The 23,237-nt window shown below is 34.0% G+C and overlaps 3 protein-coding genes across 5 annotated transcripts in view; 2 read left to right on the top strand and 1 right to left on the bottom strand.

Moving 5' to 3' along the window:
* LOC114332274 (transcription factor Dp-1) overlaps positions 1-23,237 on the top strand; it is a 487,697-nt gene that overhangs the window by 420,326 nt on the left and 44,134 nt on the right. The gene's annotated exons all lie outside the window — the stretch shown is intronic.
* On the top strand, positions 2,585-5,575 carry LOC126883028 (uncharacterized). The gene is made up of 2 exons (XM_050648213.1): positions 2,585-2,934; positions 4,532-5,575. Exons 1-2 carry the CDS (start codon positions 2,802-2,804, stop codon positions 5,527-5,529), a joined length of 1,131 nt encoding a protein of 376 aa, XP_050504170.1. The 5' UTR covers positions 2,585-2,801; the 3' UTR covers positions 5,530-5,575.
* Positions 2,940-5,986, bottom strand: LOC126883026 (uncharacterized). The gene is made up of 2 exons (XM_050648211.1): positions 5,597-5,986; positions 2,940-4,420 (listed from the first exon to the last, which is right to left on the bottom strand). The coding sequence occupies exons 1-2, from the start codon at positions 5,899-5,901 to the stop codon at positions 3,502-3,504; spliced, it is 1,224 nt and encodes a 407-aa protein (XP_050504168.1). The 5' UTR covers positions 5,902-5,986; the 3' UTR covers positions 2,940-3,501.

The following is a 23,237-nucleotide window of genomic DNA, read 5'->3' as shown; positions in this document are numbered from 1 at the left end:
TTCTCAGGATTCGAAAAAAATCATATTACGATTCAAATGACAGTAAACTCTCGTGACGTAATCTCACCCTTAATGTTCATTGGTTAGTCGATTTAGGCAACCGTAGTAATGTCTAAGAACCGTGTATTATTGCAGTATTTCTTTGCTTGGCGGTTAATGGGTTGAAACGACTTGTGACAATTGTAATTTATAGGTTAATATTTTTCAGCGACGTAAATATAATATTTTGTCATTGGTATATTCGGGCATTGTATAGTGAAATTTGATATTATATTTATTTAATTTTACATTAAACTATTTTAGATAAATATTAATTATTCTGGCAAATATTTGTATAAATATTGATGTTGATGTAGGAAATATAAATATTCTGGCAACTGTCAGATTTAACTAAAATGTCATGTAATGATTCACTACATTCTTAAAATCCTATATGACGTCAAAATTAATGACGCACGAACAAAAGGGTTTGGGATCTACTTTAATAAACATTTTTTCTATGTCATACAGATTCTTGGTAAAACGATGTTTTCCGTCTCCCCTCCCTCCCTAAGAGTTTGATTTTTAGGGGGAAGCCCGGGGTAGGAGTGGCAAACTTTTCTGCATCGTTTTTTGGTACCAAAATTGACATTCTCAGCAAAATTCAGCTTGTGCGTATGTATGATTTTTAGAAGTCAACTCTCTGACTACTGGACTATGAAGTTTATTAAAATATTGGAATTTGCATTTTTTTTCTTTTTTTTTGTCGGGCCTGTTTAAAACAAATTTCCGAGATTTATTTATTTATTTATTTATTAAGCTCAACAGGCCTTGTAGGCCTAGGGCTAAAATGTTTACATTTCTGATTAAGTACACTTTATTTTAGTCTTATAAATTTTATTTAATTACACTTCAGTCTTTTTATACATACACTCCTTCGCCACCTCCCTCCATCTCCTTCTGTCCAACTAGTTCTTTCCATTTCTCAATGTTACTTTTCTTCAGGTCCTCGTACACACTGTCCTTCCAACTTTTTCTTGGCCTACCTTTTCTTCTCTTTTGTATTGGTCTTCGTGAGAGTACCATTTTTGGCATTCTTTTACTTCCCATTCTCTCGATGTGCCCCAAATATCGTATTCTCTGTGCTTTGATCGTCGTCGTGATCGTTGGCTCTTTATATAATTCTTCAAATTCTTTATTGGTCCTTCTTCTCCACTGACCTTCTATTTTCACACCTCCATATATTGCTCTTTGCATTCCGAACAGGGAGAAGTTGGTTTTTTGCGGTTTCCCAACTTCATTGCACAATTATACCTGTTCGTCCCAAGAAAATAGCCGCAACTATTTTCATCACTCGAACGCTCACTGTCCACGCTGCGCTCAAAAACCACCTCCTGACCGCCGACGAGGGACGCAGGTTCGCCTGTCGTTGTACAAGGGTTTCTAGGGAGACTGGTCGAGAGCAAAGCACGGACAGTACACGTAAATGTCTATGGAACCAACAACAACTCCATCAAACTTTCTTCTCTGTTGTCTTTCTAGCCTTCTGGACACCACCGTCCGGCATAACCCAGGAACACCAGAAACACCAGGACACGACACATGCCCCAGTGTGTTTTTCGGACTGTTTGCTTTTGCAGCCACTTTTTACATTCACTACAAACCCTGAAGAGGACAAAATCCTAAACGGGGACACTCATTGATAGCATTTCTACATAGCAATTTATTCTATACACGCAAATCAAACAATGAGAAGAAAGAAAGCTCTTTGCATTTTTCTCTCCCATCTTTCAGAAAGGTCTGTTTCTGACTTTTTCAGCCCCCATGTTTCGCATGGGTATGTTACTGTAGGTCCGTTAACAGTCATATAAATTACGCATTGCGTAATGCTCCATACTTTTTATTTCCTTTAGCTATTCTTGCCTTGATCTCCTCTTCCTCATGACCATTTTCATCTATTTTGGCTCCCAGGTAATTAATATCTTTGGCTCTTTTGAACGAGTATGTTTTTTCTCTATCTATTTGTACTATGATGTTATTTTCTTTTTCTTTTTGGATCTCTCCCATTATCATATACTTTGTCTTTTCTTCGTTTATTTTAAGTCCCAATTTTTTGGCTTCTGTTATTATGTTTTTAATTAACTTTTGTAGTTCTTTTTTGCTTGTTGCTAATAGCGTCGGATCATCTGCAAATGCTATGCATTGGTGGCCGTTTTTAAATATCGTTTCTTGCATGTTTATTCTGCTTTTCTTGATTATTCCTTCTAATGTTAGATTGAATGCAGTTGTTGATAGTGGGTCTCCTTGTCGTAATCCTTCCTATGTTTCAAACTTTTTGGATGTATACCCTTTCCATGCTATTTCCGAGATTTAAATTCTTAATGTACGCCAAAACAAAAACTAAGTGGTTAAAATATAACACACCCGTGGACTGACAACTTTATTCATCCGAATGGTCGTGAGTTCGAATCTCACCAGGGTCAGAAATTTTTCGTTTTTTATTATTTTATTATAAATTAATAAATGAAATTAGTTTCTGTCCTTGTGGGATCGGTACTCACCGGAGGGACCGCAGACGTTCGGATACAATTAGGCGCGCCGCACATTGAGACGCAGGTGACGCAGGTAACGCAGCGTAGGACAGCACAGGTTTCTGTTTTCCGTACAATTACATTACGCCGCGCAAATTGAAACGCAGGGCAGTGCAGCACAGAACTGTGTTTAAGAAAACCTGCCAGCGCAGTCGTCCGGACACAGATTCCTGTGCCACGTGCAGAGCAGTTTGTTTGTTTCTAGTAAAGTTTTGTGTGGTTATATTCGAAATGAATGAACAATTAATTGAATTGGTGAGAAGCCAGACAATTCTTTACGATACCAACGATCCCAATTATTTAAAAGCAAAATTGAAGGATGAATTATGGAATGATATAGGAAAAAAACTAAATTTAAAAAGCGGTAAGTTAAACAAATACTTTTAATTATATTAATTATATCAGAACAGTAAGTACATAGCTACGTTATTTTTAAGGGCATAGGCGCAAAATGTCGTCTGTCAAAATGTTCAATGTGTTTTAAATGCATTCATTTTTTTCGAATCCTGAGAAAACTAATAAATATTTTTGAAAAATTTAAAAGCAGAATGAAAGATTATATTATTACTGAGGGCCGAAAATCCCTGAAAACTTCTATAATGTTAATTGATTTTAATAGGTTACATAGGTGAAAATCAAAGAGAACATTTAGTGTGATTTCTCATTGCAAATATTTCATTCAAAAGAAACTTATTATTAAATAATACGTTATTACCGAGGGCTGAAAGAATAAAATTTATTCTAAGGGACTTTCGGCTCTCGGTAATAACGTATCCTTTCAATATGCGTTTAAATTTTTCAAAAATACTTATTAGTTTTCGCAGGATTCGAAATAAATCAATACATTTAAAACAAATTGAATATTTTGACAGGCGACATTTTGTACCTTTCCCCTTAGACCACTACAAGATTTTTCTGCGTAAATAAAATATTAAAATTTTCCTTGTAAAACGCTTGATTCTTGCCAAGGTATTTGCCCTTCTGTATTAAAATATTGCGTAAAGTTTTGCCTTATTAGGAAAGCGTTTGATGTACTTCGGATATTATTGTTTCGTAATGAAAGTAGCTGGCTTGTAGGGAGTTCGGTATTGGTTCCATCCACGTGGTTACAGGCTTCTTTACAGCCTCTTAGGTAGTTGTGCAGGACACAGGCTGCTTTTGTAACATTCACAACACTTTCAACTTTTATTTCAAAAGGCTTTCTGAACACACGAAATCGAGAGGCGAGAATTCCAAAGGCACATTCAACACATTGACGAGCTCGCGACAGCCTGTAGTTAAATATTTTATTTTCAAGATTACCATTACCAATAACGCTTCGTCTCGGATAAGGTCGCATTAAATTTTCTGTTAGCGGAAATGCTTCATCGCCCACAAAAACGTATGGTAAATGCACTTCAGCTGTACTGAATAAAGTCGGGTGTGGAAGACCCAAAGTTTTTCTCATCATTCTTTTCCCAAGTGGGCTGCTTGAGAAAATATTACCATCGCTGAATCTCCCCATTGACCCAACATCAATGGTAGTAAATTTATAATTTGCATCAACGGTAGCCATTAAAACAATGGAGCAATGTTGTTTATAATTGTAGTATGAGGAGCCAGTTTTTGGTGGTTTTTGAATTACGATATGTTTCCCGTCGACAGCTCCCACGCAATGAGGGAAATGCCATTTCTTCTCAAAATCCAATGACATCGCTTTCCACATTTCAGTAGTCGGTTTTGCTAAGTACAGTGGTTGCATGTTGGTCCATATTGCAACAGATATCTCGTTTACTATTTTAGCAACTGTTCGATCCCCCATTCTATAGCTGTACGCTATGCTTCTATAGCTATCTCCAGAACCAATATACCTACAAAAAAGTTACATCTGTGTTACTATTTTTCAACACATCATGCAATATTGCATAAGTCTTTTATCCCCTTTACGCCTGAATTTATTTAAAAATAAAATTCTGTTACAGGAAATGAGGCGAAGACACTTTGGCTTAAGCTTCGTAACTGCCACCGCGATGCACTGCGAAGACAGAAAAAGTGTCTAAAAAGCGGAGCTGCTGCTGTCGTCATCAAAAAATGGAAATTTCAAAAACAGATGAATTTTTTGATTCCATATATGTCCAACAGATCACGTGAAGGTAATTTACAAGAAGATAGTGAAGATGAAGACCTACAACAGGAAGACTCCATAGTTGATCCAGACAGTGAAATTTTTGACGAGGTGGCCAGCGACATTCGACATGATACCGAAGAAATCGAGAGTGTTAAAAATGATATTGTTGATGAGCCGTCTACGTCTGGTATTGTTATACAAAAAAATAACGAAAAAGAAAATGCCAAACGTAAGGCAACTGCAGACCAATCAATCACAACCAAACCAGCTAAAAATAATAAACCTAAAAATGATGATATACAGGAAGTGATAAAGCAGTCAATTATCCAACGTCAAAAAAGGGCCGAAGAAAGAGCAGTTGAAAGGGCAGTACAGAAGCCTTTGGATGATGATCTCTATCATTTTTATATGTCGATGTACAAAATAACCAAAAAAATGTCTCCTAAATTTCAACATCGTGCAAGAAATGATGTGTTTCAAGCTATATCGCAGCTGGAAGCTGCATATCTAGAAATGCAGGATCCCAGTCAAGAAAACTACACTTATCGTGAACAAAGAGTTTTTACAGGTGCATATGTTAATACTCATATTCAGCAGCCCTCTTATTCGTCAACACCTCTTCCATCACCAAGTTCCAGCCACAGTAGTCAGAATACTGAGAATCAACATTATAATAATCCTCTAGCTCCTATGACCAACAACTCTTTTTTATGCTCGAGTGCTTACAACTCTAGAAGCACCAATAATAATTATTCATCTACCACACTCACCCCCAGGTTGTCTACTGAGACATCTCCTCAAACCGCCAATACCGGTAATATTCGTAATTTTGTGGAAAATTATAGAGTATAGAATTATGACTGTTTAAATGGACATTTTTGTATTTTTTAATAAAACATAAAATTAATAAAAATAATACCTTAAAAAAACAGCTAGTTTTTCTTTAGTTCCTATTGGTTTTTGGGCATTACAACCATCTGAATAAATACTGTTTTCTATTAAATTATGTACTTCATCAACTTGTTTTCTGCTTAACCGAAAATAATTTAAATAAGCAGGGTCAGAGAATTCGGATGATAGTGCAAATTCCCCGTGAGTACTTCTCTTTTTCATATAGTCGCTTTTCCAAAATGATTTTTTTCTCTTTGACATGTTGAATAATAAAATCGTTTCTTCAAATTCAGCGTCTGACTCTGACTCGGAACTGTCCAGAAATACCGCCATTATTTAAATTATAAAATTCTCTTTCTATGTTCAGATAATATATTTGATATTCACACCTCAAAATTTTCGAGAGGACTGCTTCCAAATATGCGCTCACACTGCGTGACACGTATATTTTCTGACCTGTGTAACCTGTTCTGCATTGCGTCGCCTGTGTCACCTGCGTCCCAATGTGCTGCTTACCTTAAGGCTGATTCACATTATAGCTCAGGTCACGGTCCGCTCACGCTCAGCTCAAGGTTCGGTCAACTATTCTTATACGCATCTTAATCATGCTATCCTCGCTAAACACGACGGTCAAGTTCCGTCCCTTTTTTTTTGACTGCGTAATTTCTCCGAGAGAATATTTTGATCGTGGCTTGAGCTGACCGTGAGCGGAGCGTGACCTGAGCTATTATGTGAATCAGCCTTTAGCGTCTCTTTGCAAAGACAATGACGTCGACTTTGCAAAGTAACAAGACACTTACTCAACACACACACTATATATGACACTAGGTACCTAACTGCAAAAATTCACCGTACCTACCATGCCATTGGCCATTAGTTGTCGAGGCATTAGCCAAATAAATAAAAAAAAAGAAAAAAAAACTTTATTCAATATTTTCTTGACTACCGAAACAACCATTTTTATATTTAACTCACACAAATATGTAATCTGTTTTCTCTCCCGTGGCTCTCTTGTGCTTGATTCATTGAAAAATTAAAAAGCCCCTTAATTAAATTTTCTGTGGTAGACAGTAGACACCGCCTTCATAATGTGGCAACAGGAAATGCAGGATTGTGTGTTTGCTTAGGACTCACATCTGCATATTATTGTATACACGTTTATTTTGTTTTTGTTGATAGAGATAAACAAGTTTTATCTCGTTAGCCTACTCTTGATGTAGGACGTGTGTGTGGTTTATACATGAATGCATCATAAAATAAAATAATTTTTATAATGTCTAAAAAGAGGTTTATGTGCTATAGTACTACGTTCTTTCACGGTTTTTGCTGTAAATTTTAAAGAACCGCTTGGATTGACATGAAATTTGGCATACGCATAGCTAACATGTCAAAGAAAAAAAGTGATATTGTGCCGATGTGTGCTTTTGCCCTGGGGGTGAGTTTCACCCCTGTTAGGGGTGGAAAAATATACGTCCAAAATAAGTCCGGAAATGGATTAACTGACTAATTTTAAGCAACTTTTGTTCTATAGAGTTTTTTCATTAAGTCAATACTTTTGCGAGTGAATTTGTTCATTTTTCAACAAAATAACCACGTTTTTAGACGGTTTTTCGCAAATAACTCAAAAGTAAGTATTTTATCGAAAAAAACATTCTTAGCAAAAATATAGCCTGTAAAAAAGTGAAAAAAATGGTGTATGCATGAGGTCTATAGCTAATGAAAAATAAGTTCATATTCCCCAAATTCCAAATAGAATGTTTTAACGTAATAATATCGTAATATATTATATCTGTCGTAGGCAAGTATGAAATGCAGGCATTCTTGCAAAAGCCTAGTCATTTTCGTAATGACTAGGTAGTTTGTATAACGTTTTCATTTTTACAAAATGACTTCACACTTTTAGGCATTTGCAAAACCACCGGCAACGTGAACGTTTTTACAATATAATTCTGTCAAACGGTAGGTAATTTTATTTTGAAACAGTGTTGCAATTTAGATTATGTTTATAAAATTTATTAAATTTAAATATTTAATGCTATGAAATTATTACACCCAGTGACTCTAAACCTTTATTTTTTAATAAGGAACAAATATTATTATAAAAATATTAACTTAATAATTAATTAAGGAACTTAATTAAATATTTTGGACTTAAACCATTATTTCACTGAACTTACTGGAAAAGCTATATGAGTTCATTGCACTAATTTGCATAAATGATAATAGTATATTATGCAACGAGCATTTAATGATCATTAAATGTCATTATGAAGCGAGTATGAGGGAGACGAAACGAGCCGCCTAGCGGAGAGTTTCGTATAGAGTACGAGCTTCATAATGATAATTAAATGCAAGTTGTATACACGGTTTTTTCTATGATCATTCACAACAAAAAAAAAATATTCAAAGTTATTAATTTTGTAACGCAAACAAATTAAGTAGTTTGTCAGTTTGTTTACATATTGAGAACTGTCAAAGCGTATGTATTTGACTCGCCATTGGTCACTGCCCGTGTGCCACCTTCATCGCGTATGCCATATCGCGATTCTATTGGTTAAAAATCTGTATCGTAATGAAAATCTGTATCATAATGAACTTCATTATGATACAGGTAGTGACAGTATAATTGATATATTATGGTATGAGAATAGAAAAAATAAAATTATAAAACAATAACAAAAATAAACAACATAACCTAAACTTATAATATGATCTGTGCCTAATTGCAACACTGTTTCAAAATTAAATTATCCTTTCTGGAAGTTTTGCAAATGCCTAAAAGTGTGTGAAGTCATTTCATAAAATTGAAAACATATAAACTGCCTAGTCATTATGAAAATGACTAGGCTTTTGCAAGAATGCCTGCATTTCATACTTGCCTACGACATATCCAAAAAATGAAGCCCTTTTTGGGGAAAACTAATTACAACTTTCTTAAAGTGTTTTAAAAAAAGCTTTATTTCTGTTTTTATTAAAAAAGTTTCTAGCATCAAATTAAGCAAATTACGCTCAATATAAAGTTGGTCCCTTTTGTTTTGGCAAAAAAAATCGGCAAAATCACCCCCTAATTAGCAACTTAAATGAAATTAATCGTTACCGCTTCACAAGTTGCTTTACTTATGTTGTGTTTATATGATCTGTAAGTTTCATCGATTCAAAGTGCTTATTTAAAAAAAAAATTGGATTGTTTTGGCAAAAAAAAATCGGGAAAATCACCCCCTAATTAGCAACTTAAATGAAATAATCGTTACCGCTTCACAAGTTGCATTATGTTGTGTTTCTATGATCTGTAAGTTTCTTCGATTCAAAGTACTTATTTTTGAAAAAATTTGGATATAAAGTAAAATTTTTAATTTTGAAAAAATGCTTTTTTTTTTCAAAATAACTTTAAAATTATTCCAAATACCAAAAATCTTAAACAGTAAAAAAAGTTGGATTTGCTTTTCTGAATATTTTTTATTTTTTTGGTTTTCCTGTAATACAAAAATTGGTTAAGATATGGCTGCTCAAAATGTGCATACAGGAGTCCAAAGTTCTTTACCCGCGCGTCATTAATACCTGGCGAGATAAAACACATACTATTTATCTAGCATAATAATTCTCTTCCACGCATGAAACTAAAGACAAACCAGATACCGCCTGTTATTAAGTAAAGACACATGTTATTTTTATAAACGCTCTAGAGTCAGTGCATCGAAGAGATAGGTACAAAAAAAAAAGAATGTGTGTACTTTGTTTTGTACGCACGTAAGAAGTTATACTTCTATTATATGATTTCAACGAAATCAATATATTTTAAACAGTTTATTTATATTTAATTTGAATATTAAACTAATTTTAATACTTACTAAGTACTTTCCAAAAATTTTTATTAAAACAATACCAAAAATTAAAAAAAATAAAAGAATAAAACACACACAAACACATTGAAAAATACCACAAAGAAATGATTTCTGAACAATAATTGTTGCCAAAAATTTTAACTAAATACGTATTTTCTGAAAAAAATTAATATATTATACTTACAATCATAAAATTTATAAAAAAAAAATAAAAAAATAGTAACTTGCATTGGGGATCGAACCCACTTCCCGTCGATCCCGCCGATCGAAAATCAAAGCGCTTTCCCACTGCGCCAAATTCGCGTATCTGTCATGTGGGAATATACACAAACTGAACGTTTACACCATAAACTTTTTGACAGTTGTTTATTACTTATATGAATTTAATCAAATTAGTTTGATTTTTGTGGAATTAAAGGAATATTTTGTGGAATAACAATATATTAGGTGAATATTGGTAGAAATTTTGATGGTAATCAAATTATGTAAAATTAAAGCATTACATATACTATTTTGGTAGGTTCATTTTAAATTTTCCAAATAGGTAGGTACCTATGTAATTTTTCATTAGGATACTGAAACATTTACAATAATTATTACGTACCTGTCGCTTTTAAAAACTATTTAAAAAGTCACTACAATTATAAACTTGCTTTTTTCTCTGCCATCACAACAATAAAAACTAATATACATTTTTGTTTATCTATAATCTCCATATTGAACAATTATTGACAGATGATTTTAACACCCAATCAGATCTCGTATAACGTTTGAGCGACTAATACCATTTAATATCATACTGTGTGCGCATGCGCCAGGGAATGTAAAAATTCACCCTCGTGTCTAAAGAAGTATAACTACAAAAAGACGCTTGCGGACGTTTTCAGACTTTACGGTACAATTTGTGACGTTTCTAGTTTGTTTACTGTCACTTGTTGGATTTTTTGCTGTTTTTGTGTCCTGTTTTTGCATTTAGAATTTATATTAAACAGTTTTTCCACAACTAATTTTATACTGGAGTTTGAAATTTTACGGTAAGTGTATTTTTATTTTGATATTAATTTATATACAAAGTTAACCTCATTCACAGTTGTTTCACAGGGATAATTTTGTTTATATTTCCTTAAAAGTGAAATAAATAACAAAAAGAAAATATTTTATTTTCAAATACCTATTTATATTATAACAAATATTTAATATCACTAATGATACTAAAGGATTTATTAAGCTACTTCAAATGTAGCTGTAATTCTGCACCAAAATTTTAAATTCTATTATTTATTTTATAATGTCAAATTTTATAATACAATCCGTGATCGGTGTACTAAACACTTTCTGTTACTTGCCGTTGCGTGGAATAGATTTCCGACTTATTTCGTATGCTTTAAATAATGACGCACGGGTAAATAATCATGGACTCGATACACTCGTGATTAGTGATTCCTTCAAGCCCTTTCAACTACAGCCCTGTCAAAAATAAGGACTTTGAACCGAAGAAACTTACAAATCATATAAACAATACATACACGAGTAAAACAACTTGTGAAGTGGTAACGATTAAGTTCATTTGAGATTCTAATTAGGGGGTGATTTTCCCGATTTTTCTTTACCAAAAAAAGGGACCAACCTTATTTTGAGCGTAGCTTGTTTACTTTTGATGCTAAAATTTTTTTTATAAAACAAAAATAAACCTTTTTTTAAACACTTTAAAAAAGTTGTGATGAGTTTTCCCCAAAAAGCGTTTAATTTTTTGGTTACTTCACGCTAAAATATTCGATTTGGAATGTGACGAATATGAACTTGTTGTTCATTAGCTATAACTCTACTTCTACCAGGTCTAGAGACCTAATATATACACCATTTTATTCACTTTTTTACAGGCTATATTTTTGCTAAGAATGTTTTTTTCGACAAAATACTTACTTTTTGAGTTATTTGCGAAAAATCGTCTAAAAACGTGGTTAGTTTGTTGAAAAATAAACATATTCACTCGCAAATATGTAACTCGAAAAGTATTGACTTAATAAAAAAAACTATAGAACAATTAGTCAGTTTATCCATTTCCGGACTTATTTTGGACGTATATTTTTTCACCTACGAGAAGGGGTGAAACCCACTCCCAGGGCAAAAGCACACATCGGCACAATATCACTTTTTTCTTTGACATGTTATCTATTTGTGTGCCAAAGGACCAGGCAACACTCCTTATGGAAAAGTGGTCCCGGTCAAATTTGATGAAAGTTTGGTCAATGATACTTCTTGATGTGTAGATTTAAAAAGTCCATGACACCTGGGTCTGAATAACTACTATTCTCGAGTTATAGCCTTCTGAAGTTATTGGATTCGAGTGCTCGGTTTACGTTAAGTGCACTAATTTACGGTCAAGTGAACGAAAATATTTATTATTAAAAGAAGAGAAACTCATGTTCTTCATACATACTTGCGTGTTGTATATGAATTCGTGGTCAAAAATAGTTGGATCGTATTTTAGTCTTCAGAAAATCTCCGAAAAGTCTTCAGAAAACTAAAGAAGTGCAGTATAAAATGTGCTGCTAGATCGATATAAGCATTATCATGTTTTCATGAATGCTTCTCAGTTGGAATACCAGCAAAACTACAGTTCCGCCTTATCTTTAGAAAACTACTGAACAGTGGCGGATCTAGGGGGGATGGGGGTAATTCCACTCGTAATATGTTCCAGAATAATTAAAGAAAAAATTGTTGAAACATAAAAAAATACATTAGTTGACATGAAACTTGTCCCGGATATCAGATATAAGACAGGTAGAGAACATGGACTTGATTTCAATACAATAAAAAAACAAAGTAAATGGTAGTTTGTAAATGTTTGTAAATGTCTATGGAAAAATCGGGTTTAAATCATCTTCGACTATTCGTATGTTAACATTTTGCTGATTTCAGTTAGATGCATCATACGTCTTGTTAACTAACGACCTATCAGGATACTTAACATTGGGTTGATGTCTTGCAAAGCCTGAAAACCATAACACACTGGTGATATGAGCACAAGTACCTACAGTTCTCGCACCAGATTGACAGGTACAGTAGTACCCGTTAATCGGTTCTTCTACAGGCTCATCTTCATCATTATCTTCATCAATCGTATAGGAAATGAATGTTGTTTTGTAGCTTGCCGAAACCTAGAAAATATTCGAACTCGTATGAATCCCGGTTTATCCATATTCTCATCAATTTGAAAATCTTCGTCATTTTCTCTTATTATTTTATCTTGTATGTAAGATGGTGCAAGTTTAATTTGATATATCCCAATCGTAAGGTCTTTTAGGTAGTCTAAGTCGAAAACAGGAAAGTTAGCAAAATCATGATTATGAAGCCTTCTCCATTGACTATTTCTTCTATATGATTATACCTAAGTATGAATATTATAGTTGTTATAAAAATAACCCTACAAAATTATTCTCCATAATATTTTGTATTGAAAAGCTCATCATCATTGGCTGTAGAACCCCTGGTGGACCTCGGTCTGTTCGAGAATCAGCTTCCATTCCATTCTATCCTCCGCCTTGGTTTTCCAATTTCGTACTAACACCCGTAACTCATCTTCTCTGATCCTTAAATCGTACTCTGGGCCATGGGCGCCCATACCCATGGGCAGGGGGGCCGTGACCCCCCTGGCTTTTCGGGTGCTTTGAATTATATATGGTTATTCAAAGTATACAAAATATAATGTGCAACATCTTGACGTTTGCCACCCCCCTAAAAATGTTTATATGGGCGCCCGTGCTCTGGGCTTACGTCTTTTCGTCACACTATCCGCTCTTTGGTTATAAATGTGTTTTGATGGCTCCATCTCGTTCATTTTCGTTAAATACAGTTGTTATTTCATTATTTCTGGAACATATTACCGGCGGAATTACCCATATCCCCTAGATCCGCCACTGTTCAGTAGTTTTCTAAAGATAAAGCCGAACTGCAGTTTTGCTGGTATTGCATAACTGAGAAGCATTCATGAAAACATGATAATGCTTATATCGATCTAGCAGCACATTTTATACCGCACTTCTTTAGTTTTCTGAAGACTTTTCGGGGGTTTTCTGAAGACTAAAATACGATCCAACTATTTTTGACCACAAATTCATATACAACACGCAAGTATGTATGAAGAACATGAGTTTTTCTTCTAATAATAAATATTTTCGTTCACTTGACCGTAAATTAGTGCACTTAACGTAAACCGAGCACCCGAATCCAATAACTTCAGAAGGCTGTAACTCGAGAATAGTAGTTATTCAGACCCAGGTGCCATGGACTTTTTTAATCTACACATCAAGAAGTATCATTGACCAAACTTTCATCAAATTTGACCGGGACCACTTTTTCATAAGGAGTGTTGCCTGGTCCTTTCATGTCAATCCAAGCGGTTCTTTAAAACTTATATCAGTTGGTAAGTAATATTCTGTATACCAAGTGACATAGAAATCGGAACACCCAGTATAAAATATTATATTTTGAAAATATTTTGTACAATAATACGGGGTATAGTATTTTTACTACAAAAACGTTATTACGTAGGTCAAAATTTTTGACGTAAGAGAACTGTCAAAACATTAGAATGTGACTTTTCATTATTGCCGTGTTTATAATAAACATAGCAATAATGAAAAGTCACATTCTAACGTTTTGACAGTTCTCTTACGTCAAAAATTTTGACCTACGTAATAACGTTTTTGTAGTAAAAATACTATAGCAGGATTTCTCCGTTACTCGCGCACGATCGTTTCTCGTATCCCCTCCGAGTACTTGCACACAGCGAATACATACAAGGGGTCGCCCAGGTTTCCCCAACTGTCATCAATACGACTAACTTCACGCGTAACTTCGATACGAGAATTATAAAAAAAAAATATGCATTGAAATCCAGAAACCGTAATTTTTTGAGCGTTATAAAGTGACTTATATTTCTTTTTTTGTAATTACAGCTTCAATTTACCGTACACTTCTCGTAGACTCTGCCGATAAGGTAGAGTCGTGTTGGGGAAACCTGGCGTGTCCAGGGGAGGAAACGACGTTCGTTTCCCTTTATGTTTTGACTTAATTTGTTTGAAAATGAATCGTGACGCATGGGAAAAGTTATAGCGGACGAACAATATCTGCTTGTTCCAACTGCGTTGCTTCACCAGTAGTGATGAGCGAGACTGGTCTTGGTCTTGCGGTCTTGGTCTTGGTCTTGCAGCAAGACCAAGACCAAGACCGCCTTTTGGTTGCAAGACCAAGACCAAGCTTGCAAGAACAAGACCAAGACCGAACCTTGCAAGACCACGCAAGACCAAGACCAACCTGCAAGACTCTTGCACTTTTTTGAGAAAAATTGGTTTTTATTATTTAACTTTATTTTTTTAGTTCAATAATGTATACTGACATTGTAAGAAACCTTAAACAATATCGAATTTTTAAAATACATAATATTTTGGTTATATTTTTAAGTCGATTTGATTAAGTCAAACGGTTTGCATTTTCTCAACCTTCAAAGTGTCCAGAAGGCAAGTTTTCAAACGGCGACAGTTCAAGGACAATTGAAATTACTTGTAAGACAAAAAAATGTAATTATAGATAGGGTAATCCATTTAAAAAAAATGCAATTAAAACGGTTTTTATGTACCAGTAGTTTTCGCTTTTTTGTCTAATAAAAATACTGACACTTATTTCAATTCTTTTCGCATAATCGAGGAAAAATGTAGGTCGTTAAATTTAAAATGAATACAAAAAATATCATAATAGATTTTGAAAAGGGATTCACAATGCTGTGAAAGCATTGTGGCCTGAATAAAAAATAACTGGTTATCGATTGTAATGTGTCAAGCTTGGTATCGCAAAATCCAAAGCTTAGGTTCAGTTTCTGAATATAATGACAAAAATTCCGATACTGGGAAATTTTTAAAATTATTTTTTGGATTAATTTTTTACAATCAACGAAAGTTGGAAGTTGAATTATTTGTGAAAATCCCGGATGACAAACGTGTAAAGAATTTTACTGATTTCATAGTTGAAAACTATTTGGAAGAATCTAGGTTTTTCCCAGAAAGGGCCAGTAGTACAAATAGTATGTGCCGCACTTGAAATGCATGCGCATCATTTCAGTGTGTTTTAAATTCTAGTTTTTACTACCCACATCCGAATATTTTCAACTTTTTAAATGTCATAATGGGTATTCAATCCAAAAATATGTGAAAATAAAAAGTGCGAATAACTCGTGTTATGAGAGCAATGTAGTTTAAATAAAATTAAAGAACTGCAAGATAACAAATTACAGAATTAAGCGTTTATAACTCCCCATTAGGTTTAGTTATTATGTTATAGTATTAGGTCTATAAATAGTAAATAGGTATGGTAAATATGTACGTATTTACTAAAAAGTATGTTTTAGTTAGTTTATAAAAAAAAGTTAATTATATTAAATAATGATTAAATAGAGTAAAAAATATTTGATTTTTGTGTTCTCTTAAAAAAATTTAATTTATGTTCTTAAATTTGACCCTCGTAGGATAAATACTACAGTGTTCGAGTGAAAGGAGCAGATCATTATCTGTTAACAACTATAAACCGTTTATTCCTTTTCGTAAAATCCGTGAATTGAAGCTCCCCGACCATTTGTGGCACCTTTAAGAAGCTCTTTTTCTTTAACATTTTATTAAAATACAGGGGCAATAAACAATAATCCAGACTCAAGACGTGGTCTGAAGGCAGGCGGCAGGTATCGACAGCATGCAAAACACAACGTGACACAACCGAAGGCCGGCAATTGCAACAAGGGTTGTAAATGCAGGTTTTTCCTACTGATAAACATTACCATTATAAAAATATACTCTAATCTCTTTATATAGAGAGAAATAATTAGGTCCTTAGGTGAATGTATAATGTTAAAATTGGTATCCGTTTGAAACTACATTCTACATTCTGTTAAAATTTTAAAGCAAAAAATATAGTTTCATTCTTCACATCTTTATTTATTTCAATGTACATTTTATTCGAAATTGTTTGGTTCAAATTATTACTACCAAAAAAGCAAGACCAGCAAGACTCTTGCAGCAAGACCAAGAACAAGACCGGCTAGTGCAAGACCAAGACCAAGACTGCCTTTTAGCTGCAAGACCAAGACCAAGCTTGCAAGAACAAGAACAAGACCAAGACCAAGACTAGCCTGATCTTGGTCTTGTTCTTGTTTTGCTCATCACTATTCACCAGAAGCGAAGTTAGAAAAATATAGGTTCTTCCAAGTTGTGCGTTACCTTTTTCGCTTTCCGGTGACCCAATTATAATATATATGCTTGTTCCAATTACGTTGCTTCGCCAGAAACAAAGTTAGAAAACTGTAAGTTCTTCCAAGTTGTGCGTTACCTTTTTCGCTTTCCGGTGCGAGACAATAGGGATGTTCACTAATTTTTAAATATAGTTACATTCAATAGATTACAAGGTATATAAAAACGTAACAATCATAAAACTGTTTAAAAATGTATATTTTTTAAGATAAATGAGTTCATAATGTTGATTTTCTTGGAGGCTAGAAAAACGGTACCCTGCAGCGAGGCTACGGTCTGTGACGTCAGCAGTCGTAACGTCTTTGATCGACGACTAGTTTTGTATACTTATTTACTCAGTGTATTTGAATGTGCGCAGTTTTTTACGTATTTAATTATTAAAAATAAAGCCAAATAAGTGGTGTTTTGTTCCTGGGTGTGTAAATACATCAAAAAACAGTTCTGACAAGATTTTTATTACCGTTCCAGCCAATTTAAAACAGAAAAAGAAATGGTTTGTTGCAGAACTAACTTAATAAAATAAACATTATAGAAGTTTTCCAGAGACTTTCGGCCCTTGGTAATAATGTAATTGTTCTTTCTGCATTTACATTTTTCAAAAATACTTATTAGTTTTCTCAGGATTCGAAAAAGATGAATGAATTTAAATAGCATTGGACCAAGATTTTGCACCTACCCCCTTAAAGAGTAAATGAAAAAGTTTCGGGACCTCAAATTTGTATTCCTTAAACTGAGATATTCCTAAAAACGGGATTCTAATAATACATACAGTAAAAGTAAACCTTGAAATAACTACATGTGGATGTAGGTATGACTTTATATTACATTAAAATCATTAATAATTTAGTGAAAAGATTGATTGAAATGAAAATGTATAATACCCAAGTTCAAAAATATTTTTTACCTTGGAACAGTTGTCAACTCGAAATACGAAATAACCGAAATAAGATCTAGAGTTGAAAAGGACATAGCAACATTTAACAACATGCATGAGAAATATTTTCACCCATTGCGACATAATATCTCTCCCACTAAAAATGCGGCTGCTAAAATGTTATTATTTCCGGTCTTGCTATATGGCGCAGAGACCTGGACAATAATGGAAACATTAATGAAAAAGCTAGAGGCATTCGAGATGTGGGTGTACCCACGTATCCTCAAAATATCCTGGGCGACCCACACCAACGTACAGGTATTGCGTCGAATTGTCGAATGGGAAAATAAAAAGAAATCTCTTTTACAATTAAGAAACGAAATCTTAAATATTTTGGTCATATCATGATGCATGATAAATATCGTATACTCCAACTGATAACGCAAGGTAAAATAGAGAGCAAACGCGGACCCGGAAGAAAAGACACTCATGACTTAAAAACTTACGCCAATGATTTGGACAAAAATCGATCGAGTTATTCAGAAACGCCTCAAATGAAATTAAAATTGCCATGATGATAGCCAACGTCCACAACGGACAAGGCACATGAAGAAGAATAAAAATATTTTTAATACACCTAACCAAGGTAAAGTAAAAACCAGCCAATGTATGTATACAATATGCATGCGTACAATGCATGCATACAACTTTCTCTATTTTTTTTTGTGGAGTATTAAGCATTTATTTTTTAGCTTAAAGAAGACATGGAAAATTATATCGAATATACACTCAGTAAAGCTGTGGTAGATTTATTTTTTTACAAGGTGCCAATAAATCATACACCATTGTTACATCTACACTACAGTCGGTAGCTTATACGAATCGGCTTTCTGAAAACCTTCTTCCATTTTATTTGTTTATTTTTGTAAAACCCAAAATATGTCCTTACAAACAGTCTATCCACTTTAAACTAAACAAATTCACTATTAAACTACACTTTAACCCTGATAAAACAAGAAGAGAACAAAATAAAATGACCTGAAACGTCAAACAGGTAAACAGTAACACTATGAGAATGGCGCGCGCTTGGGGTATGCAACTAGTGACGTCAGGCCAATAGAGAAGCGTTCTTGAAATTTAAAATAATACTAGATTTCTAATAAAGATTTTTTATAGAAAGGCTTTTTCAATTTTGTTGAAATTTTGGACAATTATTCCTAGGGCGTTTCTTAATCGTTTTACATGTTTGAAATGACTTTTTAATTTTTTGTGAACATCCCTATTATAATATATCTGCTTGTTCCAACTGCGCTGCTTCACCAGAAATGAAGTTAAAAAAATATAGGTTCTTCCAAGTTGTGCCTTACCTTTTTCGCTTTCCGGTGAAACAATTATAATATATCTGCTTGTTCCAATAGCATTGCTTCACCAGAAACGAAATTAGAAAAACTATTAGTTCTTCCAAGTTGTGCGTCGAACGCAGCTTATAAATATTGGCAATATAATATTTTTTACATTGGTCCGCATGTATATTTATTTATTTCAGCTTCTATTTCCCTTCAGATATCGGCTTTAACTTGTTTTTTAAAATGGTCCTTATGTTGAGGATCCCACAATAAGGATTTTCCACGGTAAACATCAATAAGTTTGAGTAAGTTTGATATTTCCTTCCGACCACTCCATTACTAACAAATATCCAAACTCAGGCGCGCCAAAACCAACAAACCTTTCGCGAACCCGTCCAAATACGTATTCTTCTTCTTCTTTGAGTGCCTCTCCTATCGGAGATTGGATATCATTAGGGCGATTCTAATTTTATTTACTGCTGTTTTGAACAATTCGTTAGTGGTACAGCCAAACCACTCTCTCAAATTTCTCATCCAGGACATTCTTCTACGGCCTGGATTTTTTCGTCCTTGGATTTTTCCTTGCATTATATTTTGTAGGAATGTGTACTTTTGTCCTCTCATCAGGTGGCCTAAGTATTCAAGTTTTCTCTTTTTTATACTCCGTAGAACTTCTGGCTCGTTATTTATTCTGCGTATTACTTCTTCATTTGTAATTTTATCCACCCAACTTATTCGTAGTATACGGCGGTAGCACCACATCTCAAAGCTTTCAAGATTTTTAATATTCCTCTGTTTAAGAGTCCATGACTCAACACCGTAGAGCAAAGTACTGAATACATAGCATTTTAACATTCTAGTTCGTAGATGAATACTTATATCACGATTACAAAATAATTTTTTCATTTTTATAAAAGTAGACCTGGCAATTTCAATACGTCTTTTTATCTCGTGATTTTGGTCACCTGTTTCATTGATAAGGGTTCCCAAGTATTTGTATTCGTTTACTTTTTTAGGTTGGGTACCGTTTATTGTGATACTAGTGTCATTTATTGGATTCTTACTGAAGGTCATATATTTGGTTTTTTTGACGTCCATCCAAATACGTATTGCGAACCATCAAAGCATTCGTTGAAAAACCGACAAAAGTTGGATCGTGGTGCGCAGTGTGCGCGCCGTTTGTGCGCCAGTTGGTAACACGTATTAATCTAACGAAATATCCCACAAATAACTTAATAAAACAACGATATGCAGATTATAAAAATAAATTACGACTTTTAATTAAAACTGCAAAAAGAAATTACTCAAAACAACAAATAAAAAAAAAATAAAACGCTATCAAATTATTATGCACCTACGTCAAACAGTATCATACGAAAGGATGCATTAAGTCCCCTATCCTGTACTACTGGGTTCGTAAAAACGACACGGCTGCCGTCTGTTGTAGTGGCAAGGGACGACATGCACACGGCGACTTCACCGAACGTTCCAACCGCCATGTAATGAGAATGAGAAAGGTTCTATATGATTGCTCGAGCCACTATTGAAATGTCATCGTGCGTTCTAACCCTCGCACGTTTAAATTCTTAGTGTGTGAAAGCGCTATAACGTTTTATCCTTTTCCGTGATAACTTGATGAAAAATTTTGCAGCATAACTTTCCCCCGGTCCCGGGTTAAGATGTCACATGATGGATAAGTTGGGGTGTTATCAAGAAGCAATAATGTTTCCTCTATATTACCATTTTTGAATTGATAGGCTTTAACCGAGGATATAAAACTTTTTATAAACCATTCCATGAAAAATGTGCTATCCAATCACTCTTTTGCGAAGTGTAAATGATAGGCATAGTTAGTAGACATATTAACTTGTTTAAAACAACGTGGTTTCTTGCTTTTACCAATGACAAACATGGGCAATCGGTGGCTGCAGTAGCACGACGTGACGCAAGAGTTTGTCGTGGCAAAACTTTCCAATTTAGCCAAGTTTCGTCTGCATTGTAAACGTTTTCGAGGACGTAATTTTCTCCCTTCGATAACTCCCTTCAGCAGACAGTTTTTCTCCTTGTATTCTTGTGTTTTTCCCAACACAAATTTATTTTTCTGAATTAGAATTGATTTAACTATCATAAAATTAAAGGAATAAGATTAAACTTATTTGATCTTCTTCTTTCGTCCTTTAATTCGTCCAATTTTGCACATAGGCTTCCCCCAGTTTCCTCCATTCGCTTCTGTTTAGTGCTATCTGTTTCTAGTGCGTAAACTTATTTGATACTATGTAGTATTGTCGATTAATCAACAATATCTTCTAATACTGTATTTGGCGCAGTACGATATGCGGCAAAATAAACAGTACTGAAATTCGTATGCCTCAAATTTGTATGTGTCAGGCGCCGAAACGTACTGAGTGGTTTCCGAACGTCGTTATAACGTATGTGAATGACGTGATAATGTTGGGTGCTTCAGAATGGTTCTCAGTTTGCAGAAAAAATTTTTAAGGTGGAGTATTATTTTCGGTCATACGGAAAAGGTCACGAAAACGGTCCAAGCTTAAAATCAACAATGGTTTCAGCAGGACGGGACACCTGTCCGCAAACTAACGCCACCAGATGAGTACGTGTGGGGAATGCTGAAGGAGTCAGACAGATACACCGTCTGTCATTTCGTAATTGCGGACTAGAATTAAAGATTTTTTCGTGTCAGAGGCAGTGGCTGATCTAGAAATTTTCCTTGGGAGGGGAAATGACCCCGCAGAAACCTTATGGGAAATGGCTCTATGTCAAATGCTCTGAAACTTTGGGTTCTGGTAGTCCTAGTTCTGGCGCGTACCTCCAAAAAATCATGGTTTTAAGATATAAGCCTCTGAAGTTATAGGTACAGTGAGGACGTTTGAGTTGGATTAAATTCATTTTCTCGAGAATAGGTGACTCTGGAGATAAATTACGAAGCAGGTCGATTTTTATTTTTAAATTATAATTTTTTGGCATATAGGTATATTATACTAGTGACGTCATCCATCTGGGCGTGATGACGTAATCGATGATTTTTTACATAAGAATAGGGGTAGTGTGATAGCTCATTTGAAAGTTTATTCAATTCTCTATTCAGTAATATAAAGATTAACATAATTATTTATACAGGGTGTCCAAAAAAATTTTTTGAATTAAATTAATTGAGACAAAAAGAAAAATGTATATAATGTATTTAATTCGGAATACATTTTACTGTTGTCCGAAAACAGGGGAAAATGTTTATTTGATAAATAAATATTGTTTTTCGCTTAAATTCAATATTAAAGCTGCCACCCACCTGCCTTTTGGCAGTTTGAATATTTAATTTAAGCGAAAAGCAATGTTTATTTTTCAAATTATCATTGTTTTCTGTTTTCTGACAGCAGTAAAATGTATTTCGAATTAAATAAATTATATACATTCTTCTTTTTGTCTCAATTAATTTAATTAAAAAAATAATTTTTGACACCCTGTATAAATAATCATGTTAATATTTATATTAGTGAATAGAGAATTGTATAACCTTTCAAGTGAGCAATCACACGACCTCTATTTTTATTTAAAAAAATCATCTATTGCGTCATCACGCCCAGATGGATGACGTCACTAGTATGATATATATGCCAAAAAATTATAATTTAAAAATAAAAATCGACCTGATTCGTAATTTATCTCCAGAGTCAACCATTCTCGAGAAAATAATTTATTCCAACTCAAACGTCCTCACTGTACCTATAACTTCAGAGGCTTATATCTTAAAACCATGATTTTTTGGAGCTACGCGCCCATTGAATCTTTTGTTCTACACATCAAGGACTACCAGAACCCAAAGTTTTAGAGCATTTGACAGAGCTATTTCCCATAAAGTTTCTGCGGGGTCCTTTGCCTTAGGGGGAATTTTCAATGAAAAACCAACCAAAAGACATAAAAAAGATAAACTCAGATTACATAAAAGACATAAATAATATCTTATATGCAATAAGTTCCCTTAATTTTCCTAACTAGCGAGGTTTTTGGTTGAATTTTTATTTCTTTGATTTCTTTCATATTTTTGTGTTTGAACAATTTTTTTCTTTAATTTTGGACCTTGTTAGGGGGAGAAATTTCCTCATTTTCCCTCCTCGTAGATCCGCCACTGGCCAGAGGGCATTTTTAACATCTGTTTTATAGGGAACGTGCGCCGCCATGAATAATGTTTGCAAAGCTATATACTAGATTACTACATATATAAATAATCATAAACATTTCAATATTCAGTTCAGTACTGTTTGTTTTGCCGCATACTGTAGTTTCCCATTGT

Source organism: Diabrotica virgifera, chromosome 4 (genome assembly GCF_917563875.1).
Source record: "Diabrotica virgifera virgifera chromosome 4, PGI_DIABVI_V3a".
Taxonomy (NCBI): Eukaryota; Metazoa; Arthropoda; class Insecta; order Coleoptera; family Chrysomelidae; genus Diabrotica; species Diabrotica virgifera.
The sequence above is the reverse complement of the archived record's forward strand: the minus strand, read 5'-3'. Positions and strand labels throughout refer to the sequence as shown.

What these genes read in the sequence shown, in the direction of transcription:
- LOC126883028 (XM_050648213.1), top strand. Translation starts at nt 2,802, where the DNA reads ATGAATGAACAATTAATTGAATTGGTGAGAAGCCAGACAATTCTTTAC. An exon ending in AAAACTAAATTTAAAAAGCG is followed by an intron (nt 2,935 to 4,531) that starts GTAAGTTAAACA and finishes ATTCTGTTACAG; the next exon opens with GAAATGAGGCGAAGACACTT.
- LOC126883026 (XM_050648211.1), bottom strand. Translation starts at nt 5,901, where the DNA reads ATGGCGGTATTTCTGGACAGTTCCGAGTCAGAGTCAGACGCTGAATTT. An exon ending in AAACTAGCTGTTTTTTTAAG is followed by an intron (nt 4,421 to 5,596) that starts GTATTATTTTTA and finishes ACTTTTTTGTAG; the next exon opens with GTATATTGGTTCTGGAGATA.